Source organism: Asterias rubens, chromosome 21 (assembly GCF_902459465.1).
Source record: "Asterias rubens chromosome 21, eAstRub1.3, whole genome shotgun sequence".
In the NCBI taxonomy this organism is placed as follows: Eukaryota; Metazoa; Echinodermata; class Asteroidea; order Forcipulatida; family Asteriidae; genus Asterias; species Asterias rubens.
Genome location: NC_047082.1, coordinates 8600692 through 8626846, shown reverse-complemented (window position 1 = coordinate 8626846; position 26155 = coordinate 8600692). Strand labels below are relative to the sequence as shown.

The 26155-nt window shown below is 38.6% G+C and overlaps 1 protein-coding gene across 1 annotated transcript; it reads right to left on the bottom strand.

Moving 5' to 3' along the window:
* Positions 1–7617: 7617 nt before the first annotated feature.
* On the bottom strand, positions 7618–16796 carry LOC117304492 (mitochondrial enolase superfamily member 1-like). The gene is made up of 14 exons (XM_033788990.1): positions 16652–16796; positions 14332–14472; positions 13632–13740; positions 12925–13040; positions 12600–12713; positions 12302–12342; positions 12110–12180; positions 11856–11938; positions 11070–11192; positions 10608–10742; positions 9920–10091; positions 9361–9460; positions 8757–8838; positions 7618–8338 (listed from the first exon to the last, which is right to left on the bottom strand). Exons 2-14 carry the CDS (start codon positions 14416–14418, stop codon positions 8231–8233), a joined length of 1341 nt encoding a protein of 446 aa, XP_033644881.1. The 5' UTR covers positions 14419–14472; positions 16652–16796; the 3' UTR covers positions 7618–8230.
* Between the last annotated feature and the right edge of the window lie 9359 nt (positions 16797–26155).

The following is a 26155-nucleotide window of genomic DNA, read 5'->3' as shown; positions in this document are numbered from 1 at the left end:
TCTGTGGACATTGTGTTTTTTTTTTGTCCTACAAAAATTACATAGCTTTAAAACAAAAGTCATTTTACATTTTACCCCGCAGTGCCGATGTATGCCAGAGCGTCTCCAGCTGTTGGTAAGTTTGATGATTATTACACTGGAATGTTGTGGCAATAAGATTCTTTAAAACTCCCACTGTCACACGTATCATGTCAACCCCTAAACCCATATATAATCCCTATATGCTAACCTTTACCAGACTCCTAACCAAAAAGAAAGAAAACAAACTAAAGAAAATAATTATTGGGGCCTTTAACTATGTTAAAAAAGAGTAGGGCATACGAAGCAGGGTTAACATTATTTTCAACATAACAACAACATTACATTAATACTTAAAATGTTTAAAACCACTTTTTATTTTTCGTCTTTCAGCAGGTGTTGTGTGTGACGAATTAGGTAAGAAATGTCAAAATAAAATTCCCCTTTCTGATATTTCTTTCATAATGCCCACATTTGCTCAAAAAGTTTTTCACAACTCTGACCCATGCATTTCCCTTAACATTAATATAGACCTATACACTATAGGGAGAACTTTATTGCATAAAATAATAATCGCTTGATATAACTTGCTCCTCTCTTTTCAATTGCATTTCAGCCGATGCCATCGAAAACGCAAAAGGTAATTATTCACTTTCAAGGCAACACTTACAGAATTAATGTGTTCCCAAAAAGATGATATTATAATGGCCTCCCCCCTTCAACACTTGTTTGTACCATATTGGTGAAGTTCTCTCAACCAGACCCCATACGCATCAAGTTTGATAGATTGACACATGAGTGACGCCGATCGATCCAAAATGTAAACAGGAGCAGTGTTGTGTAAATTAACTAATGGCAAAACGACTATAGGCCTAATGACAAACATTGAGCTGTCAGCACAGAACACAAGTCAATATCGACTAAATAATCAATCGATAGACACAAGTATTTTAATTAAAATTGTGATCGAGTTCACAAATAACATTTTTGGCAGTTATACAAAGTGATGCTTTGTATAGGCAACGTTGACGAAACCATCCTTGCCATTCCAAGTGAGGAATGCCCCCACAATTTGTTTGTATATTTCGCCATACTATGGGCCCGATTTCACAACGCTGTTTAGCAGAAAATGATGCTTGACAAGTGTCTTTGCTAGGCAAAGATTGAGTGGGGCACCAGCCTTAATGCAAACTTATTGCAATTTTGGCTGGTAACCTGTTTCTGCTAAGTAATGCTTGTCTGTGATTGGCAATTTTTGGCGCTTAGGTTTTATGAATTTGGGTCCCGATGGAGCAAGCATTTTATGAAGTGTTATTGCAGTTCTAATACGTCAGCAACATTTAAGTCGATATAGGTGTTTTCCATTCGAAATGTTTCCTTCAATTATTTGCTTAAATTTTAAAAACAAATGATTTACAGAAGTGTTGTTCCTGACGTTGCAACTTGAGTTTGACTGTCCTCCCGAGCCAACTGAAGCCCCGCCTGCCCCTCCCACCCAAGCTCCTCCCACCCAACCTCCCCCAGAGCCAGAACCTAGCTCAGAACCAGAGCCTACCCCTCCAGAACCCGAAGTTACCCCACCTCTACCCCCACCACCCCCACCCCCACCTCCACCACCACAGACAACCCCGGCCACACTGACCGATGGTGGTACAATTATCATCGATGAGAGTTCATACACCGAGTACTCATCGTTCCAGTCCGGTGGCCCACTGTCAGAAGGTTCCGAATTAGGTAAAATAATATTTAGTATAGTTTGAATATTCCTCCTTTCTGAGATGGTTCTATTACAGACTAGTTCACAGAGTTATAAGCACGAACAATACCTTTCCTTACCTCGAAATACTTATTTGTAATGATGGCGTGCCATGACCTAGTGCATGGCTACAAGAGCACCTCCAAATTCAAGCTCTGGTGTTTGATCAGCAGAGTGTGGGTTCGAGTCCCAGTCGTGACAATTTACCATGATTGGTTCGTAAAGTTAGGGAGGTTGTGCTTCCTGCACTACCAGGCTTCTGATGGATGATTCCTTAGCATAAATGCGTACAGACTGTAAGGAAGGTTCTCTGTTTCCGCCCCACCAGCAGTTGGTGGCAACGGTCCCTTGAAAAAAATAGTAAATAGTGGTCTATACCTTGGCATTCAGGCTCGCAACTTGGGGAAAGGGGAAATATACATAATTCTGTGCACTGACTTCTTTCCAAAACCAACAATCCGAATTCTATACCGCTGATCCGCCACCCAGTACTTAAGCAGCATGCAGCATCAGAGTCCAGCATTCTCCAGAAGACGATCAGAGCATACTGATCGAAACGTCGAGTTAATCCAACGGTTCTTTTCAGAACCACCCCAACTCATTTAGAGATTGTTATTACATGGTGTTACCGCAAACTCTTCTATATCTTATTTCCACCATTCAAAGTTTCAAATCCTACTTAATCCGAACTCTAATTTTATCCACTTGTTTTGCTCACGTGCTGCGACAATCTCTTGTTTAACAGCCTTAGTTTTAATGGCCTACCCAATGAGATATTCCTTTTGGTAAAATGAGTGAAGAAGTGGTGGCAGGATACGGAAATCTTTACACGCTGAATGAATGTTCTTTTGATGTTATTTCTAGATGAACAAATCGGAGAAGGGGTTGAGTGTTTTACCCGTCCCGATGCCGCTGACTACCGTGGAAAGGTTCACGTTACGGTGAACATTTATACCTGTCAGCATTGGGACTCTGATTCGCCTCATGAGGTCGACCCAACCTACAGGTAAAATAGTCTAAAAATAGTGGCTATTTATAATGCGCCATGTCTTTCTAAAGACACTCCTGGCGCACGGGAGATGCAGAAGCAACTATAGGCATTGAGTTACACAGATTTAAAAAGACAGTGGACACCTTTGGTAATATTGTCAAAGACCAGTCTCCTCAACAAAATTATGCATAAAATACTAAACCCGTGAAAAGTGAACTCAATTGGTCGTCGAAATGCGAGATTGTCTGTGTGCTTTCAGATGCTTGATTTCGAGACCTCAAAATAAAATTCTGAGGTCTCAAAATCAAAGTCAAATATTTTTTGTGAGAAATAACTTCTTTCTCGAGAGCCGTTTCTTACAGTGTTGTATACTACCAACAGCTCTCCATTGATCGTTAACTAAGTTTTTATGCTAACACTGATTACCAATAGTGTCCGGTACCTTAAAAATGTGAATACATTATGAGGGACTACGGTTTTTTTTTTTCGTACAGAGAGAAGTTCGGTCAGGATTCGAACTTCTGTCGTAACATCCCGGGGTCGGGAGAGGGCGCTTGGTGCTACACTACCAACCCAAACGTGGAGTGGGAATATTGTGACGTAGGAGAGTTCAATGATGAATGTGTGGCAAAACCAGACATTCCAGATTTAGGTAATATTTATTGCAATGATTATTAATGTTAGCCCTACAAACATAATCGCTTTATGAATATTTACAACATTTATTTGATATCACCTTTTGTCATACGAGTAAAATTCTGCTTTGAAATTCAATTATTTTGTAACTACGGTACTTCTTAATTGTTAAGATTTTAAAATAAGTAGGCATTTTATTCATAATTTGTTCGAATTATTTGAGGTCAAAGAAAACATTTCTAGAGTGGGATTTGAGCCAACAACCTCTGGTTGATAGGGCCGAAATGCTCAGTTGCTATGAACGCCGGCATGTGACCAGAGGTCGTTGGTTCAAATCCTGCTACAGTCATTATTTTTGTCTTTGTTCAACCCCAAATTATTTGAAAATTTACCCTGTCCGCTCCCCTTGTGGTTTATAAAGTTGAATGTTGTTTTATTCATACCAAACTTTTGTTTAAAGATGATCATTTTCTTCAATTAACAACCTTGGTCTTGATCCCATTAACGAATACTTACCCAGGTGAGAATGTCTGCGACGGACAGGTTCCGGAGTGTTACACAGACCGCTATGGCAGTGACTACTTGGGCCATGTCAGCGTGACCGAGAACGGGCGCACGTGCCAAATGTGGAACATCGACTATCCGCACAAGCGGAAGAATAAGTACAGGCCGGCTAGCGATTCCCAGCGATTTGGTGATCACAACTACTGCCGGAATCTCGGTTATTCGACGGGTGATGGCATGCAGTGAGTATGGCACTCAAAAAGTTGATCGTAGAGTATTTCTTGTTTTGCCCCAATAGCTTATTTCCTGAAGGGTCTGTATGCTTCGTTTTTGAAAAAGGAAGGGCACCAAGACATTTACTCCTAGGTAAGGGCACCCTATAAGGAAAATTGTAAATTTCTACTGGAGCATTTCAAAGGCACCATAAGGGGGCATTGAGGCAATCGCCTTCGCTGCCACTGTGGGGTATCAGTGGCAAGACGTTTTGACCATAGCAGAGTCTTGCAAATTTACATATGAGACTTTCTTATCTACCAACCCACACCCTATATAAGAATCATACACTACTTTTGATTGGTTCACTTGCTTGCTAATTTACATATTACTAGGCTTTCCAACCGACGCCGTCCATGGTGTTACACAACTGACCCAGATGTATTGTGGGAGTACTGTGATGTTCAGTTGCCCTGTGACGTATGCGAAGGGAGGGATTTCGATGAGAATGCAGGTCGGTATTGTAGATCTTTAAACTTAATATAAACAAAAAATTAATTAGTGATCTCTGTCCTTACTCTATGGTGAAACTAGTTTCGAAATCGTGTACCTTCAATTCATTTTGCTGGATTGTTTGTTAAGATGATCTTCCCTGCCAATGGAACTAAGCAAACTCACACAAGGGGATATAAACGCCAAGCGGACAACAGCCAATCTCTCTCTTACAAACATTGGTTTAACGTCTATATTGCAAATCAAGAAATTGTGATTGAATAAATTTATAGACGACACATCCCTGCGATGCCCGGCCCTGTCAAGTACAACCAGAACCCAGTGGAATCGGGACAATGGACGTGCGCCGGCGATATCCGTGGGGTTAAAAAAGTCGCGGATACTTGGCCCCTGGCACAGCCCTGTTTTCAACAACTGTCATAATTCCCGACAACGGCAATCTTTGTTCAATTAAACTATTATTTACGCTCCTTATTTCGGCAGATGTGCTGTACGCAGGCTCGTACCCAGAGTGTTATCTCCGAGCTGATGCAAGTGACTACCGTGGATATGTCAACCACACCCGGTCCGGTAAATAAAACTGCATCCAGGTGCGGCTAGGTTGGCGAAGTGGTGTCTTGCGATGTATTCCACCTCTGGAACCCCGTTTAAAATCGCACTGCATGTTTGTGGGGTTTCCCTGGGATAATTCTCTTGGGTTTTCCTACCAAATCTAATCTAATTGAAACTTCCCTCCCTGTCTTCTCTGAGTCTCTCCATTTTGGTTATTGTCTATACAATTTTAAGGATGAAGTTCGCTTTTCTGAGAATCCTGTCTTAAAAACAAGAATGAATAAAATTATTATTAACTTAAGATAATAATATTTCTAGGTATTCCATGCCAACGCTGGCTCGACCAGGTGCCACACCCTGTTGCTAAGGGCAACGTAAAGTTGTTTGGTCACCATGACAACTTCTGTCGCATCAAGAGACACGCCTACCGCACCGGGAAGAAGCCATTTTGTTTTACGACGGACCCGGATGTTGAGTGGGAGTACTGCGAAGTAGGAGACAGACACGAGATCTGCCTGAACAAACAATTGAAACCCGTTGGTAGGTACATGTATATGGAATTTATATGCATTGCATGGTGAGGTATCAATAAATACTTAGTGTGCAGTAACTCTACTTGTTGCCTGGTAGATAGGTTCTTTTCTTTTGAGAACTTGTCTTGCTTTATATTCTACTACCGCGGAGTAGATTTTTGGAATTCGGGAGACTTCTCAGTTCTGAAAAGAAAAGTTTTCGGGAGACTACTCAGAACTGAAAAGAAAAGTTGTTTCACTTTTTTGTAAAAAACCCACCCGGTTGCCTTTCAAAAATGTGTCAGGCGGCCATTTTGAAAAAAAAAAAAAAATAAATAAAAATAAATAAATAAATAAAAACAACTCCTCCCCCCCCCCCTTTTTTTTTTAGAAAGACAGAAGGCTTAACATGTTTTTCTTATTTGGTGCTTATGAATCCTTAATTATTTTAAATCATGTGATACGTTCCATGAGCAGATTGGCTTTTTTCCAGGGCTTATTTGAGTGCGTAAAAAGGTTGACACCATAAGTATCCTAGCCTCTTGAAAACGAATCAGACATCATTCGGACAACTAAACTTGTTATTTTATATTTCTAAATTCTTTCTAGCCCCCAAGATGGGTTTGAACCCCGAATGCTACACCGAGAAGGACGGCATTGACTACAAGGGTTTCGTCAGCACTACGGTGTCTGGGTACACGTGTGAATTTTGGCGGGATCGAGTCAACAACAAACGATTCCAGTAAGTTCACTCTCTCCTTGTATTTGGGTTTTTGGTTATGTTAATGAGAATGGACGATGAAGTGTATATTCATGGATCAAGCCGAAGGCGAGCCGACGGCGAGTACATTCTTGAAACGAATCTACACCTTCGAGTCTATTCTCTGACTTGAACTATTTTACCCAAAACTTTGACCTTTGGTTTAGTGCTTGCAACATCATCGAGTACCATATTTTAATCAGATTACAATAATTATGTTTTTACTAAAGTAAGTTAGTTAACACCTTTGAGCTGTGGAGCGGGGAACGGCAAGGGTATATCCAAGTCTTTCGGCTGGATTAAAGGTTCTATTCTTTGATTGTTACTCTGAGGATTTGTCTTTTTGATGTGCAGGAAAGCCTTCCGCAACGAGGAGAACTACTGCCGTTCATTGGGGATACTAGCTTCCCCTTACGGTAAACCTTGGTGCTTCATCGAAGGTCACCCAACCCTTGCCTGGGAGTACTGCGATGTAGGACCTCGGTACCGGACCTGCCGTGATGACGATGAACCATAAACTCCGCATGCAAACAGCTACCATCGCTTCCACATTCCAGATGTTGCAACTATTTCGTAACATTATTAGTTTAGTTTATCTGTACGTTTGGTAATGACTCTGGAAATTTATGGCAATACATGTACAAACTTTCTTGGAAAGAAGTACATCAGCATTGGATAATGTTATGCATGTTGAGAAACTTTGTCATCCCAAACTAATCAAGGTGTGTTTGACCATCTTAATTAAAATGTTTTGCCTCAAAATTGCTTCTGACAAAAAGCAAGATGACTTGGCAAATGCACTGAGTACAATGAAAGGGTCAGTTAAAAAAAATCGATTTGTCAACAAAAAATTGAAAGCTGATTGAGGATTTCTTTTACATGGTGAACAATGTGTATTACTTTTTCTTCCTGATCAGGATAGGCCATTATTTTCACAGGCTTCTCATTTCATGGTTGATCACACAAAACATGAACGCTGTTAGCAACTACTGTGTCAGCTACACTCAATCCTGTATATTACCTTTTAGCAGCTGCAGAAGTCAATGATTAACAACATTTATTTGCTAAGCGAAACACTTGGAACCAATGGTAGTGCATAGAGTCAATATGTATTGTTTAAAAACTAGTGTGCAATAAATGATTAGTACCTTTTTGCCTGAAATAAGTTTCAATATTGTTCTCTTTATTATAAAATTCATCTTTTCAACAGAAAAATACATAAAGTTACTACACAAATTGAGTATCAACAAATATATATAATTTCATTTTCTCATAATTTACAAACAGCACCATAAAGAATTACATTTTATTTTCAAGTTGTAACAACAATCTTAAATAGCGCCATCAACCGTAGCATGAGGCCAGTCATCAAACTCAAAACATCAGACTCAAAACATTTTGATTTTAACTTCTGTTAAAATTCTCTTGAAGACGATTAGATCATACTGACCGAAACGGCAGCATAACCAGGTTCCTTGGTCGAGTCATTTCACACGGTCGATCAGTGCGATTATAACGCAGTTGCAATTTTCTGAGGTAGGTCTCGATCAAGGTTATTTTTTAGTCAGGGTCCTTTGCTTTTTTTATATCTAGGATACCTTTCACACGAGTGGGTTTTGCTAATTTTTTATCCTGGATGCGAAAAATCGCAAAACACATTGGTTAAAAAACTCGCGTGTGAAATGGGCTTAAGGTTACCACGTATTTTTTGGTTTGAGATTTTCTAAAGGATTATCTTGAAATCCTCTCATGAAGATTATCCTAAAAAGGTCACCTTATAGACTTATCTTGCCCTCTCTGATGAGATCCTGCCATACTTGTCCATTTGGATATTCATAATCCCTCAGTGTTTCCGCTTTTAGCTCAGTGTTGTAGCCTGGCTCCTGTAGATAGATAACCATGGAAAGGTACAAGGAATAAGTTTTGGAACTAGAGTTCTTTGTTAGAAACAATGCTGAGCAAATTTGAGTTATCATATGTTATGACTTGACATGGCTCAAAAGTTGTGAAAGTAGAAACACCAAGAAATTCAATGAGAAAACATCGACACGTTTTTTTTTTTCAATACTAATTTTAACCCCTCTCTGATTTAAAAAAACTATTTCCAAAAATTTCACCTCTCCTGTTGGCCTATTTTGGCTTGTTTCTGCAAACTGATACTTCCGACAAACGGCTCAATAAGCTTGGTCGCATCACATAATGTTGGGATACACCAAGTGATAATACTGGTCTTTGACACTTACCAAAGGTGTCCAGTGTCTTATAAGCATGCTCTTTGAAATTGAGCCTAGCTGCACTTACCTTAGGTGGTATGTAGCATGTGTTCTTCATGATGACTGGGTACTTGGCATGCTCATGAAGATGGTCCACATACTCTATCACTCTAAACAGAAATAATGATTATACAATCAAATTCATCATAATTTTACAAAGTTTTTTTAAACTGAGTGTTTTGTTTCATCTGGGCCCAATTTCATACGGCTGTTACGCAGAAAAAAACTTATTGAGCAATTTCTGTGCTAAGCAAATATTGAGTTGGGCACCAGTCACCCAATGCACACTTAGGTTGGTAACCTCATTCTGGTAAGCATAATTTTGTTGTGCTTAGCTACTTTTTGTGCTAAGCAGTTCTATGGAATCGAGCAAGTCATATATATTCATACATTCATTAATAAATTGAATGGACCTTATGCATTGACATCCTCCCGCCGCAATCTTAGAGGTAAACCGGTGAAAAACATTGGAAAACGTACATATTTGTACACGAAGTGCACAGGATTGGCATTTGTACAACCTTTTTCGGTTTTTTTTACCTCTAGGTGAGTGCAGTCCTTATCAAACTATGACATGTGCGTAAGGTTTATTATAACAACATTCCAAAAAAATAATGTTTTGTTGTTGTCACCTGTTTTCCTTGGTTGCTGACACACACAGATAGTCAAACATACTGATGTGTTGAACTAACTCGCACAGAGACACGCCCCCAGCGTGGGGACAAACAGGAACTGCGCAAAATAAACAAAGTTTTCAATTAGTACAAAATAATATGAGACACTTTAAACTTGTTTTTAACCATCTGGTAATTTAAAACAATTTGTAGTATTCGTCAAATCTGCAGAGTTGCAAGTAAGTTTGCATCTATAGGTATTTTACAGTTTCAAGGAAGCTCAATCACAATGAAACATTAAAGAGTTTAAAACAAAAACAAAGCAAACAAAAATTGCACAAGGAAATATACTTTTATTAAAGCATAAAATAAATGCATTAATTAGAAGCATAATCAACTACTGTTAAAATTACGGACAAGGGAAGGCAAGGAACTGTTTTTCTGTCTTTCAGTTTCAGTTTAACTCAGGAATTTTGATTTTCCGCCTAAGCGTTTTTGAGTAATGGGTTGCTGGCAAGTATCGTAGAAAGGATTGAAGCAGGCATTGTCGGAAAAAGAAAAGATACCTCGGACTCACCATCAAATTTCTTGGCCATTAGTATGATTGACAGAAGCTCATTAACACTGCCAACTCGGCAACTATCAATCTGGCAGTACTGAAGCGCTGAGGCCTGCAGGAACTGCTTGAACATCACACGATTCTGACAATGTTCACCAGTAGCTACTCCGATACCAAACGGCTTCATGGCCTGGGGTGCAAAAATAGACAAAAAAGAGGAAACTCTTATCAAGAGTTGTTGTCATTAGTTGAAACGCCACTTTTGGAAGATATTAGTAATAATAATCATAAAGACTTGTAATGCGCACGTCTCCACCCTGCTGGGTGTTCAAGCTGCAGCAAAAACAAAAACAAACTAAAGATAACAGACACAACTAAATTAGTCCTTGAAAACCTGTGACATAATATAAGTTTTGAGATAAAATTTGAATAATGTTGTAGAAAGACATGATCTAATATAAGTAGTAGAGAGTTCAAGATGCATGAAGTAGTTCTGAGATATATGATTCAATGAGCATCAGCTTGAAGATGATTCGTTGAGAGATAGGGAGCCAGCGAGGTTGTTTGAAAATGGAGGTGATAGAACAAGATTTCCAAGACAGTGTCAAGATGCAGGCTGGATAATCAGGCAGAAGTACCCTGGAGTGAAGCTAGCAAGGGTAGCAAAATTATGATGGCTGAGTTGTGAGAGTATTTTCAGACTAACCTTCGAGATTGTAGCATGACCTAAGACGTCGTCTGGGGAGGTTGGCTCCTCAATCCATAGAGGTTTGAATCTTGCTAGATGAGACATCCACTGGATGGTCTCCTCAACTCCCCATCGCTGATTGGCATCCATCATCTTTAGATTGAAAAGAAGTGAAAGTTTTCTTTAGTTTATATATCAAAAATTATAAACCACAATTCCGCTATTCTTTAGTTTTAGCTTAGTTTAGTTTATTGCGTAGAAGCGCAAAAGGGATTAACGTGCTGGCACTGGTACCTCCGAAAAAAGACATTGACAAAGTAGGGAGACCGCCAACAAAGGGCTAGATAGCTCAGTTGGTAGAGCGCCGGCACGTTAACCCAATGGTTGCAAATTTACGTCATGCTTGAGTAAATTTTCCTGTTGTTCTAACAAAAAGAAATGTATCATAGCACACAAACTTAAAAGGGAACTGTTACACACCAATGTCTTATCGTAGCCAATTTCCTTACGAAGAAGTTCCGCTCTGTGAATATCATCTTGAAGATCTGCTCCCACTTTCATCTTGAATTTAGTCCAGCCCTCCGACAGTGCTTTACGGCATCGCTACAAACCAAGAAAATATGAAAAACAATCAGTTTATAAATATTTTTTTTTTCACATAAAGCTCGTTCAAGGTATTAAAGGGAAGGTCTACATTTGGTTATCACTTTTAAAATTAATGGCAATAAAAACTGTTGTTTAGAACCTTTGTATTCAAGATGTTTCACAATGAGGTGTTATCTATTGTCTGTACTTGAATTTTTACCTGTGAAATTAATAAATGAAAATGAAATGAAATTCTTGGTTATTCAAGTTGAAAACACCAGACCGCCGAACTTGTCCAGTCAAAAGTTTACTGGCCCGGCATTAAAGCTACTGGGCTTGGGCCTTTGTAAAAGTCAAGCCGTGCTGTTTCCGAGTTGGAGGCAAGGGCTACAGCTTCGACTGTTGCTAAGAGTGTTGCTAAGGCAACCTAATACTTTAAATTGTGATGACGTGGGATACTTGCTGTAGCCGCCAATTCGGACTTGGGCCTAACTTCATAGAGCTGCTTAAGCACAAAAAGAAGCTAAGCAAAACAAAGCTAACCAGAGTAAGGTCACCAGCCGAAATACCATATCATATTTACAATTTGTTACTGGTATCCTGCTCATTATAGCTAAGCAGGGATTTTTCAAGCAGTATTTTCTGCTTAAGCAGCTCTATGAAACTGGGCCGAACACGTACCTGAAGTAATACTTCATCAGTGTACCCAAGCCAGGCTGTGGACGTGGTATACGCTTGGTAGCCATCTTGAAGTAAATTCTTCTCTAGGATGAAAATCAAAATCAAAATCAAAATCAAAATTAAAATCAAAATCAAAAATAAAATAAAAATAAAACAATCAAAATTAAAATCATGATGCAACAATATTCCTGCAGCAAATCTATTAATTGTTTTACTTCAATTATAAGAAATGTCGTGTATTTTTTCAGGCATACCTCTTTCTGACTTTGTGGCTTGGTTGTTCTGAAGTATTTCAAGAGCCTCCTTCTTTGTCAAGGCATCTGTGCTGAGATTTTATTAAGAAAAATAAAAATTGAAAAGTTAAAATAAAATCGTTCAAAACCAACTAAAAAGATGAAATAGCCATTTAAAGTCTTCTGAGAATGAAAGGAAGAAGTTATACTTACATATATCTAAAATCGATGCAGTTGACTAATTGTTGAGGTTCCTGAAAAAGAGAAGTTTGAAAGAAAATAAAAACCACACTTACAGAAAATGTTACTACTGTATTGTGAATAGAACTTATTTAATCAACCCGAAAAACCAATAGGAGACTTTCCAACGCTAGGCGGCAGCAGACATACCGGGTAAATTCCCATTGTTTACGTAGTTCTGAACATGCGCATAATTCTGAGAACAATGGATTTACCCGGTAAGTCTGCTGCCCTCTATCGTCCCAGAAAGTCTCTCATTGGGTCAACTTACCATGTCAGCGAGAAGTTTCCATAATGGTTTCCCTTCACGCTTTGCCCACAAGTCCCATAATGCATTGAGGATGGCTGCTGTTGCTAGTTGTATGACGCCCTTCTCTGGACCAATCTGGAATATAAACCCAATTTGGAATATTTAAAACAAAAGCTGTCGCAAGATGAATGTCACATTTACTTAGACCATTCCTGAATGAAATCTCCCAATCTAGAATGTTTACCCAATAAGTTTTGCAAGATAAAACAGCTTTCAGAAATGAAAATCCAGGCCTGGCTTGTTATAAAACATACAAAAGAGTTGAATGAGTCACACATTTACTTACCCATCTCAGCTGTGGTTCGCTCGTCAGTTGACGGTAGAAGTCGGCAAAGTTATCAAAGATATCGGAGAGTTTCTTTTCAACAACAAACTGCGCCAATGCCTTGACTGCTGCAACAACTGCACAAATGAAGAAGAAAATGACTGAAAATCACATACATTGAATTATTGTAAAAAATGAATAGCAAAAATATCAATAATATTGAGTTCTTTTATCACACCCGATGGGCGAAAGCACTCAGTATTTTTTCCTGCAAGGTTTTTGGAGCTATGTCTTGAAGTATGAGACCTATTGATAGCAGCATGTTAATGGAAACAAGGTGCTGTGGTTAATATGCTGCTGATCAGACAGCGGGGCGAAACCCTTCTCTTACCGATATTTTAGCAATGGATTCTTGTAATATGCATTACACAACACAAGGGACCTATGGCTTTACGCACATCCGAAGGACAATGCATAAATGATTTTGCCAAGGACACAAGTGCCACGACCGGGACTCAAACTCACACTCTGCTGATCAGAGGTGTTCTTATCTTACAGAAAGTCGACAATTGAGAAAACAACAAAGACCGCCGGACTTGTCCTGTCTTTAGTTTACTGGCCCGACACTGAAATCACTAGCCTCGGGCCGCTGGTCCAGTGCAAAATTTGAGCCCTGTGGCACTGGTAATGTATTGCTAAAATACTGTTAGGCCCTATATTTATTTTACCAATCTCAGTGCCTCGTCCGATGGTGAAGGTCAGACCATGACCACAGATACCATCTTCAGCATTTGTTGTGATGATGATGTATGCACAAGAATAATCTGGATCTGTGTGCTGAATTGTAATCAAAATATTACATACACAACTTTTTATTTTAACTAAAATAAACTACTCTCTACAAAAAGTACAAAGCGAACGTATACCCTTTTGGGGTTTGGAACCATTTACGTTTAAAAAGACTATATTTTTAATATTTTTAATATATAGATATAAACTACTCCTAGTCATGCTAGACGTAGTCCTATTTTACGATTTCGGTTTCATTCGGCTATCGTCTCCAAGTTACGGGAGACGATAGCCGGACGAAACCGAAATAGGAGTACGTCCGTATACAGTTATAAATATCTCGATTTATGAATAACTTATAAAACTAAACACATGAGCTAAAAGTTACAATACAAGTAGCCCCACTTGTGTCGCCAAGGCTCTGATTCAGCTAGCCTTGGCCACACAAGTGGGGCTAAAACAATACAAACAAGTCACTTGGAAAGTTTCCGTATGGCGCCACCACTTTATTTTTCATTCGATATGAAATCATTATAGTCCTATCTAATTTACCTCGATGAGATATCCCTGTTGTAAAAAATGAGTGAAAAAGTGGTGGCGCCATTCGAAAAATTAGGAATCCAAAAATTATCCTCTCACCATTGCATCAGACCCATGTTGCTCTAAAGATGTTGGAAACCGGATGTCCTTTACTTCAACTTTTGCAACACTTATGGAGGCTGCCATCTTGGATGTCGTCCTCAAAACACTCACGCCCCTTTTTGATCTCACAAGAGGGCGCTATTCAAGCATTTACCAGGGCCAAATTTCATTTCAGAAAAGAAAAAAGAAAAAGAAAAAAAGCAATTCAACAAATTTCTCAACCATTCATGTGAAAGTCATTTTTTCTTTCCTGTTTTTCAAATAAACGACATCGGCTTCGGCTATGGCCTTATTTTAAGTTTTACCAACGATTTACCAAAAAAGCTACAAATATAGAAGCCGATTACAATCCATTCATTCAGATTATGGAACCTCGGGTTGTGGATAAGAGGAAATTCTACTAAAAGTCCATGTAGGTGTTCAACATCATAAAACATGGTCCAGTTCTAAATGAAAATAATTATAGTACAGTAAACTTTAGGCTGTCGGTTTAAACTCCACAGACGAGTGGAAACATTTTCATAAATAGAGTGCATCCTCTCGTCCAATTACTTCTACCCACGCATTGGCAAAAAGATATTAAACCAATGTCAATTGTTGTTAAATTGAGACATGTAACATGGAAGGATGGATCCATAATGGCTGTACATCTTAAACACAGACCCTTGGTTAATGAAATTGAACTTTCAAATGCGTGGGCCCGTTTGGTTCATACTGAATAATTAAATTGTAATTAAACATTGGCTCACATGTGACTTTTTAATGTAAAGCAATGGGGATGTGCTCCTTTTCCAGGTACTTTTAATATGGGTACCAAGGACTAAACAAAAATACGAAAACAAGAGGACTCCTTTTAGGCACTGGACACGTCTTGGAGACCCAACAAAGCATAAAAACGTACTTGGTATAGAGCAAAATAATGTCAGTCCGTTCGTTCTTGTCCCCGTTTATTGTCTGTCCCCAGGCATCCCTATAAGTCTCGGCTTCCAGATGATGCCCCCATACTCTATTTACCTTTTTTTCTAACCCTCATTAAATAGCTTTGTTTATTGGTTATTCCTTAAAAATATTGTTTGTACTCTATTTTCATGAAGTATGGACATAAATATCAGTTTGAATGAATGAATGAATGGAGATCTAATGATGGGATTCTTTGTGATAAATGGCTCCCTCTGAAGAACGTATAGTTTTTGAGAAAGGGGTTTGGCATCTTAACAATATTGTCACAATATTGTGCAACAAGGCCATTTTTTTTTCAGCCTTGCAACTTCGATGGCCAAGAGTCCAAATCATTTCACAGATTTGTTATAGGTTTTCTTGGTCAAATTCGACAAATGAGCAGACAATTTTCGTTTTCATGCGATCGAATTAAAGTTGTTTTGCCTTTCGTTTTGAGTCGAGTCAAATTCCTTTAGAACTCTGTTCAATTGGCGTATCGTCATTCTTTTCCGTGCCTTAAGAAGCGTCTGCGAATTTGAATGCTGCTTTAATGAATTGCTAATTGAATGGTTATTTTGTTAAATTGAATGACGCAACATTACATTTTGACTAATCATAAAACGAAATCGAATGACCCTTTCAGTAGCATTCAATTTCGCGCGAATTAAAATAGGTTGGTGGTGAAATTTGCCGAAATTGACAGAGAATACCCATATTTTGTGCATTATGTTGGGACACCAAGGCGTGAGAATAGGCTTGAAATCTTTTAATATTATCATTTTGAGTGAGAAAATACCACTTTCAAAAAACCTCTGTTGTTTGGTCCAGAAACTATCAATAATGGTGACCAATGGTATTGCCCTTAATATATTTCAAAATAAATGAGTCAGTTAGCAAAGAAGCTAGCAAATACATGTACAAGTTTTTGACTTCAAGGCACTGGACATCTTCGGTAAAAGACCAGTGTTCTCTGATCACTTGGTGTATCCCAGCTTAGAACATAGGTCGTGAAATTTTTTAATAAACATTGCTCATCGAAGTTGCAAGCGATCAGAGAGTAAAAGAATACAAGACAAAATTCACTTGTTGCATACTATAATATGGGCTTTTAGATGCCTAATGAAAGGCTTCGGGCCTAATAGAACAAATATTTTGGTGAGAAATTACCCCTTTCTAAAAAACTACGTTTCTTCAGAGGGAGCCGTTCTCACGATGTTTTACCTTATTATCATCAACTCTCCGTTGCTCGTTACCAAGTAATTGTGCTAACAATTATTGTCTGGAGTAAAATACTAACATATTACAGTGGATGACCATTATGTAAAAGACACGAATAGAAATTGAAAAAAAACCCCCTCTTTTTGGACATGACACTTACCGTGTTTACAGGTAAACTACCATCACCCCAGGTTCATTTTTGGGCTGTACTCTTCAAAATCGTGTATAAATCTGGCGACGTGACTCGGCCGACCTCGCTTTTGTTGGTGCTAAACCTATAGTGTACCCCACTATACACAAAGAAAGTTTACGGGACAAACCCCTCTAATCGCACCTCATAGGAGCAGTTAGGTGCCGTCCAAACACAACAATGCACCCTTGCTCTCCCCGGCACGTACGCAGTGTTTTGTTTGGGTAAAAAGCGATTTACCGCCAAGGTGAAACGATGTTTTGACAATGGTAGACCGGAAGTTGTTTATGTAATCGGTCGCAAACAACTTTTGTTCAGGGATGAAATCTGGAATGTCTTAATACACAACTTGTTTACGATTTTTTAAGATGATTACAACTACAAGGGGCGGAATTGAATGTGTTTTTTAAAGAGGGGATGATATAAGACTGTACTAAGGGACCTTCAGGTTTGTGTTGTTGCAAGTTATATCATTTCGGTTAAGCATTATACACTCAGATTCCTTGAGGAAGCAATTTGTTCACCGAGGGAGAGAGACAGAGCAAGATTGGGGGGGGGGGCACGGATCATGAAGGATCACTGTTGTCACAGTGATAGATTTATAAACAATGTTCACAAAATAAACTCGTAAAATATGTTTTGGTTAGTTTGTTAAATTGATGATGTTTTCCGGAGAGGCTGGGATGAATGTGCCGGAAACTAGGCAAGAACCCCCCCCCCTCCCCCCACCACCAAGCCGAACCTTAAGCCCTCGAACAACTTGACAGTGACACCCTAATAATATCTATCACGACCTTCGGCCTTATGCAATAGCCCTGGTACCCAAAATAAACACATTCATCAAGTACAATTTTTGGATTGGTCTTCATTTTGACCACGAGTAGAATCCGGATACGGTTGTGTCTCTCATGGGTGAGCCCTTGAAAGCTCCTTGTGTGAACACTGACGCATAAAATTAAGGATATCTCGATAACTAATTAGTGTTAGAGGCCCATTAGGTATGGGGGGAGGGCATGGATCCTTCTTCTCTCGAAAGTTATCCACAACATCACAAACCGGATTTTCAATTGTAATTGCAAGGACACCGTTACGAGCTCACGTTTCATTCATAAATTTCAACAGTGTTGGCGAGATGTGGATTATGACGGCCAGTGTATACAAACATTACGTTTTACCCAAGGCCATCCACTATCATTCAATCACGGCTCACGTCAAAAACACATCCCTGTTGTTAATTACATAAGCCTTGTAGATGTGAGTCCGCTCACGTACACATTTCCACTCAGGTGTATTCAAACTTCGGACAAATCATTGACCCCTGGGGAACCTGCTTGTTGTCACCTTTTTGTCGAGATCTTGAGAGCGAAATTCAGACAATATTATCCTATTTTTGACAGTCTGGTATTAAATTCTTCCGTTTAGACTGCTCAAGTCTCGTGTGTTTTAAAATTACTTGGTGTGTCTCATGCATTGCTCCTTTCTTCCTATGCTTCAACGTGTGCAAGTAAATCACACAATGTAACGAATGTACATAAGGTTAGCCTGGTTGACAAGTCGATGTTTGTCACGTTAACGGCTCTCGTGTGATTATACCGTTCTCGCGAGTTTGAATTGCAGCAGTAGCCGCGAAAGAAGAAGTCTCGATCGAATCCGGATTTTCGGCGTTATTCTCCAAAAACGCGAAGTTGATTGTGATTATATCTTTATTAACATAGGATCGAAACAATCAAACGGTTCCAATATGGATACTTGCCCTTTAAGGCATCCAGTGCGAGATGGGAGGGGAAATATGGTTCCTATTTAAGGCAGTGGACACTATTGGTAATTGTCAAAGTCTAGCCTTTACAGTTGGTGTATCTCAACATATGCATAAAATAACTAACCTGTGAAAATTTGAGCTCAATCGGTAATCAAACTTGCGAGATAATAATGAAAGAAAAAACACCCTTGTCACACGAAGTTGTGTGCTTTTAGATGGTTGATTTCGAGACCTCAAATTCTAAACTTGAGGTCTCGAAATCAAATTCGTTAAAAAATACTTCTTTCTCGAAAACCATGTCACTTCAGAGGAAGCCGTTTCTCACAATGTTTTATACCATCAACCTCTCCCCATTACTCATTACTAAGAAAGGTTTTACGTTAATAATTATTTTGAGTAATTACCAATAGTGTCCACTGCCCTTAAATACTGCATTAATTACTGCTATTGCACTACAGGGTACATGACACAAAATTGTGGCGACAGAATGATGTATTTTTGGAAATTGTGTGTACTCAAGGGTGTCACTCGGCAGTCACACCGACTAATTTTTACAGACCAAACATTTGACTTCATTTTCAGCTTAAAGGGGAAGTATATCATTGGGTTTGCATGAGTACTAATATATGGTTTATATTTTTTTTATATAATACAAAAATGTCATCGCTGAATTGTCACATAATACACAATCGTAAAAACATTACAATATTATTGTTTAAACATCTACCTGAGCGGAAGGTTTTTAACGGAAATGGTATTTAGACTTGTTTATAATGCACTTGTTGACCATTTTAATGTAATTTTGATATGTTTACACTTCTGAGTTTTTCGTAATTATCGATTAAAAAATCAGGCCCCAACCTAAAGGTTTTGAAAAACTAAAAACACTTCTGCCGTTGAGAGCGCGCGCCAAAGGACAATGCCGCTGACGTCATTTGTGGGAGTTTGCTTTGTTATACCTCCACGCTGCAACAAAGCGGCTTTACAAATTGGAGCTCCCAACTATGATGTTTTAAGAGTGATTACGTAACGGGGCTTTTCGAAAATCTCTCAGAAAAGCACTGGATAAGGGTATTCAAAATGATTGTTTTTTTACACAATCAAAATCTATTTATAATCATATGACTCGATTTCCTTATTCATTGAAAACATTTTAAATGGAATTCAGCAAAGTTCACGACATGACATTTTCGTTCAAGCAGGTCTTTAAAACATTTCACTTAGAAAACACACTGCGAAAGCACGATGAAAACCCAATACAAAGGCCTGGCAGAAATGCAAACAGAGTATCTACAATTATCGGCAGATCACCGATCTATAATTATTCAATTCTTTATTCTTTATTCCCCTGAAGACGAGCAGAGTGTACTGTTCGATACCTCACGTAGACCTCACCGGCTTTCTTCAGAGCCAACACCCCCTCAAAATAGATCTTTTACTATTTTAGAGACACTGGACACTAATGGTTATTGTCAAAGACCATTCACTTCAGAGGGAGCAGTTTCTCACAATGTTGTATACTATCAACCTCTCACAATTACTCGTTACCAAGTAAAATTTTATGCTAATAATTATTTTGAGTAATTACCAATAGTGTCCACTGCCTTAAGTTCTTTATACATTGACTTTAATATTCAATGACTAATATCATGAGGGTTATGGTTGCCTGGAATTGCAATTAAGTCCATTCTACCCACATACCCTCGCTGTTGTTCCTCTCGCTCCGGATGAACCCAAAAAAGATAACATTATTCGTGGAAACCATAACAGTGACCTTTGAAGAAGATCGAGGTTGAGCTATTATTAAAGATGACGCTTTGTATGCAACGGAGTAAGGCGGGGTCGATGGGGCGAATCATTAAAACAACGTGTTTGTTTAGAATTAGGATTTAAAGCGATGGACACATATTGTATATTCAAAATAACTGTTGGGATATACAACTTTCTTGGTAGGGAGCAATTGAGATTTGTTTATAGTATAACACATTGTGAGAAACAGCTCCCTCTGAAGATTTAAAAAAAAAAAAAGAGGTAACTTCCCACTCAAAACCTCAGGCCTGATTGGGAAGCCTTTTATTAGGAATCTGAAAGCACAGTGTGCAACTATTTTTGTTTGCTTTCATTGTTCTCTTGCTACTTCGATGACCCAAAACTTTCCACAGGTTTGTTGTTATTTTGCATGTTATGTTGGGATACGCCGAGTGTGAATACTGGTCTTTGACAATAATTATTATCAAACGTGCCCGGTGCCTTAAAGGCACTTGTCAACTCAATTAGTTCTAAATTTTGCTGACTAGTAACCTTTCACAATTCCCTATGATAGTTACAATATGAGACATCGCACTTGTGGTTCAACCAACTGAGTGAAATACCGGAAACAATTTATACTGGGCTTTAAAAAACCAACACACACAAGACGATAAATTAGGAGCACCAACAATGTCCGAGTACCGGTAAGGTTATTACAAAGTTAATAAATAACCGAATTCCAACTTTGAGGGACACCAGGATTTTCGGCAAGGTTGAGTTGGACGTGGGTGGCGAGAAGTACTGTCCTTGAACTCATCATGATCTGACCACTGGTCACTCTGCTGACTATCATGGTACAATTTCACAAAGCCTCTAAGTAAGCACTGACTTGCTAAGCATGGAAAAGTATCGCTTAACAGAAACTGGTTTCCAGCCAAAATTACACGAATGGCAATATTTCATGTAGGCTTTTGAGCACATAACGTGCAAAGCACAGACAACGCTTAACAAAAACAAGGTTCCCAGCCAAAATTACATTAAGTTAAAAAAAATTATGACTGGTGACACACTCATTATTCGCTTAGCAAAAATATTTGCTCAGCAATATTTTTCTGCTAAACAGCTCTGTGAAATTGGACCATGCAGCCGATTTCACGAAACACGATCTCGAGTTTTAGGACGATAACTCGTCCTAACTTAATTCAATGCGTCCCAACATCTATGGATATGGAATTAAACTCGTTCTAAGTCCTAAGATTAATCCTAAGTTAGGATGATTCGGGTAAAGTCGACGACTGGATCCTTGTGACACGCAATGTTCGCCTCCGTGTTGAGCATTATAGCACCAGACTGTTCTTTTCAGCCTTGCTGAAGGTGGAATTCGTCTTGTGTAAATTTTTTTTGGGGCGTCCCAAATAGGGTCACTGACTAATACAACACCGAGAAATAGTTTCTAAGTTGGGCGGGGATTTCTGAAAGGGAAGCTACGGACTAGAGGGACAGGGGTGCGACTTGTTTCGGGGACGTTTACTGATTAGTCGATTTCCTGTGGTTTTTAACTGAAATGCCAGCGGATATTAGGTTACGCTGATTGCTTTTTGGATTGAGGTTGAAACTAAATACAATTAAATAAATACATTAAAGACGTTTGTAAAAGTGATAATGTCTTTATACATCATCATGCACCATCCCTTCCCTATCATCCTCGACATTTCATCTTCCTTTTCAGGCTGTGTCTCATCCCTTCTCGGATGAAGCCCTCCTCCATCAATGTCCTTTCTCTTCTGTCACTTATCTTGTCCAGTGTTGCCATGGTTATCATCTCTCCATCTCCCTTTTTGTCTTCCTTGTCAAATAGCAGTATTCTCATTTGGTGTATCCCAGCATATGCATAAATAAATCCAAAACTGGGAAAGTCTTCGGATTCAATTGGTCATTGAAGTTGCAAGGAAAAACAAACTACCCCTGTTGCACCAAATTTGTGTGTTTTCAGATGTTAAAAAGGCTATAGGGCCCAAAGTCTTTTAATAATTAAGTGAGAAATTACCATTTTATCAAAAACTACACTCAAAACTTCTCCACTGTTTTTATTTGGGTGAGAAATTACCTCTTTCTCGAAAACTACGTAACTTCAGAGGGAGCCGTTTCTCACAATGTTTGAAACTATCAACAGCTCTTCAATGCTCATTACCAAGTAAGTGTTTATGCTAACAATTATTTGGAGTAACTTACCAATAGTATACAGTGCCTGTAATACTAATTATGTCGTCACGACTGACACAACGGTCTAAGCTGGGACTCGAACCTACATCCCGATGACTGACCCTGACGAGTGAAGCTTCACTTAAATTAAAAACAATTAAATACATACTTTCTGTCTGGTAAGATTTTGATTATTTTGGAAAAACCACATACACGCTAAAAAAGGAAGAAATTAAAAAGGTTTAGGCAAGCGGAAAATGTTGACCGAACATGACCCGACAAATTAAAGCTGAAGATTTTACCCGCGTCAACCACCCCCCCCCCCCCCTCTCCGATCCCCCGTGTAGAACATCACACGGACGGCAACTGGGGTCACAATGCACTGTTGCGGGTTTTCCAACTTGCAGTAAGTAAATAAATTCATAAATACAAGCATAATCGTATACCCTAATCAGTCCTAATCCAACAAATTACCAGAGGTCAACTAAGGGTCAGCTGGAGGTCACTATCTGGGTCACTCTCCAACCACAACCCCCTTTATTAGAAGTGGAAATATTAATTAAATCAAAAGGAGCTGATATCGTCTGAGAGGACGTCTTGGATAATTAAATGTTGACATTGCACGGAATTCAACGAGCCACAATATCGATACAAGTCGAGACGTCTACGTTCGACGGAAGTATTAATAATAATTTTGGTATTTTAACATTATTTTAAAGGCACTGGACACTATCGGAAACTCATAAAACATTGTGAGAAACGGCTCCCTCTGAAGTAACGTAGTTTTTGAAAAAGAGGTAATTTCACACTCAAATATTAAAAGACTTCAGTCATGAAGCCTTTTATTATGCATCTGAGAGCACATACAGTAATGTAATGCAACAAAGCATTTTTTTTCTTTCATTATTCTCTTGCAACTTCGATGACCAATTGAGCCCATATGTTCACAGGTTTGTTGTTTTCTGCATGTTGTTTTGGGATACACCAAGTGAGAACACTGGTCTTTGACAATTACCAAAGTGTATATAGTGCCTTTAATGATTGACGGAGCACACACCAAACTGATCAATTTTCGTCTCTTAGGCTGTGGGTTTACGATCGCGTGTTGTTTATGTGGAAAACACCATTAGTTAATAGAGACTAATCAATGTGGTTGGGAGGGCTGAGGGATTTGAAACTCACCACAGTGGCGGATATAGGGATCATGGTAGAGTTCATTTGGGAAGTTTTTTTTGGGGGGCCGCAAATGAATATGACTTTTCCTGGAATGTTTTAAGAGGACGTAGGTCTACACACGAGAAAGCTTTGATAGTGACCTCATAAATTTGCAATGATGGGTGCCAAGATTTGACTAACTTGTAATTCTTGTAAATCTTTCTGCTGAATGTTTAAAGGCGCTGGACACCTTTGGTAGTTGTCAAAGACTGGTGTTCTCACTTGGTGTGCACAAGTAACACACCTGTGAAAATTTACCAAACATAAAATACCTGTCCTTTAAAGGCAGTGGACACTATTAGTAATTGTCAAAGACTAGCCTTCACAGTTGGTGTATCTCAACATATGCATAAAATAACTAACCTGTGAAAATTTGAGCTCAATCGGTCATCGAAGTTGCGAGATAATAATGAAAGACAAAACACCCTTGTCACGCGAAGTTGTGTGCTTTCTGATGCTTGATTTCGAGACCTCAAATTCTAAACTTGAGGTCTCGAAATCAAATTCGTGGAAAATTACTTCTTTCTCGAAAACTACATCACTTCAGAGAGAGCTGTTTCTCACAATGTTTTATTCTATCAACCTCTCCCCATTACTTTTAATCAAGAAAGGTTTTATGATGATAATTATTTTGAGTAATTACCAATAGTGTCCACTGCCTTTTAAGGCGCTGGACACATTTGGTAATTGTCAAGGACTGGTATTCTCACTTGGTGTGCACAAGTATTAACAAACCTGTCAAAAGTTACCAAACATAAAATGCCTGTCCTTTAAGGCCTTTACAGATGATAGCAAATTAGCTTTGGTCCCGTGCTTAATTGAAGCACAGTTATGAAATTTTACAAAAATGCACCCTCGTGTAACTGTCCACACAGGACGGCACATTTCAGAAGATTTCACCGGGGACCATTGACGGTCCAAATTTATAAAAAAAATCACAACCATGCTCAAATTATGCAAGGGACCCCAGCTAAAATTCTCGTGTGAAAAGAGCTTTAGGTTTTCACAGATCATACGATTTGATCCCCACGAGCTGATCATGAGTAACAAATTCTGTTTGATCATCTTACAAAATTGTCTACCTCACAATTGCTTCTGACAAAAAGTAAGATGACTTGGCGAAATGTAAAATTGAAATGTTAAAGGAACATTACAGAATTGCTAAGAATAAACTCGTCCAAGATCACATACTTACACAAAACTTACACTGTCTAATGATGATGATTGTAGAAAATCTCCCTTGAAATATTTATGTCTGAAATGTCATAATTTGATAAAACTAAATTCCCGGTTGGAGTTTATCGCCCAGTGAGCCTTTTATTCAATTTCAGTTTAATAAAAATGTGTAATCGGTCTTTCACTATTTTCAAACGTCTATAGTTTTTTCAGTATATGTTAATATGGTGGATTACTAGAGTGCTGTTAACAAAACTAATTCTGTAATGTTTCTTTAAACTATTGCCACATTAGTAAATCGCTTGTGACTTATTCCCTGCTATTTTGCTGAGCCGAAAAAAAAATCACCTAGCATTGCTAATTATTTTATGACCTTTAATGTAACTGCAGCTTGGGGAGATTGCTTGGTTCACCTTGAAAAAAAAAAAAAAAAACAGAAAAAAATCCCGGAATTTAAAAACTGAAATATTAGGGAAACATCGTTAGCCTTTTCACCCGCACGTTTTGCCATAATAACCTGTGACGTAGTTTGACCTGAACGACCAAAAGTGCAAATCGTTTCAATACCTATCTTTTTATTGGTATTTATATTTTAGATAAAAACCATACAAATTTCAACACAAAAGTGTCTTTTAAGAAGTTTGTCGGCTGCCTCTAACAACTAAATAGCACATTTTCAGAAATAGCATTTTTAATTCTTGTCCCTCGGACTCCGTAAACAAATTCATATAAATTTAAATTTATGTAAAATTCACTTAAAATGTTACACTGTTGGGTAAGACTTTTACAACGGACCCTGGACTCTCCAAAAATTAATGTCCTTTCACACGAGGATATTATTTGTGTATATATATACATACTACCTTGCTAAATTGCTCTCGTGTGAAAGGGGCTTTATTCGCAGACATCGCAAACCGATTCAGTTCGTGTATTTACGTCACATTACAACCTCCAGACATCTGACAAATCTATTTCGTTGAAAAACTATTCAATGCTTTATAGTTTTTACAAAATAAATATGTAAGCTGTTTTGATGAGTACATGACTTCAGGTGAAGTTGTAGGGGGATCGGCTCGTGTATTTCCTGTGCAAACATAACTGCAGGGTGAGCAAGTATATAGGTTTTATTACAATTCAATTTCGAAATGCCGATTATTGTTTGGCCTACAATAACCTGGGCCTAATTTCATAGAGCTGCTAAGCACCAAAATTTGCTTAGCATGAAATGTCTTCCTTCATACAAACAGGATTATCGGCTAAATTTCCATTTGTTGCATATTGCTTGTTACTGGTATTCAGCTGTTGTTTGCTTATCCTGAAAATCACGTGGAAATTTGGCTGGTTATCCTGTTTTTATCAAGGAAGAAATTTCA

What these genes read in the sequence shown, in the direction of transcription:
- LOC117304492 (XM_033788990.1), bottom strand. Translation starts at nt 14,418, where the DNA reads ATGGCAGCCTCCATAAGTGTTGCAAAAGTTGAAGTAAAGGACATCCGG. An exon ending in GGAAACTTCTCGCTGACATG is followed by an intron (nt 12,343 to 12,599) that starts GTAAGTTGACCC and finishes TCTCTTTTTCAG; the next exon opens with GAACCTCAACAATTAGTCAA. An exon ending in AGCCACAAAGTCAGAAAGAG is followed by an intron (nt 11,939 to 12,109) that starts GTATGCCTGAAA and finishes TTTTCATCCTAG; the next exon opens with AGAAGAATTTACTTCAAGAT.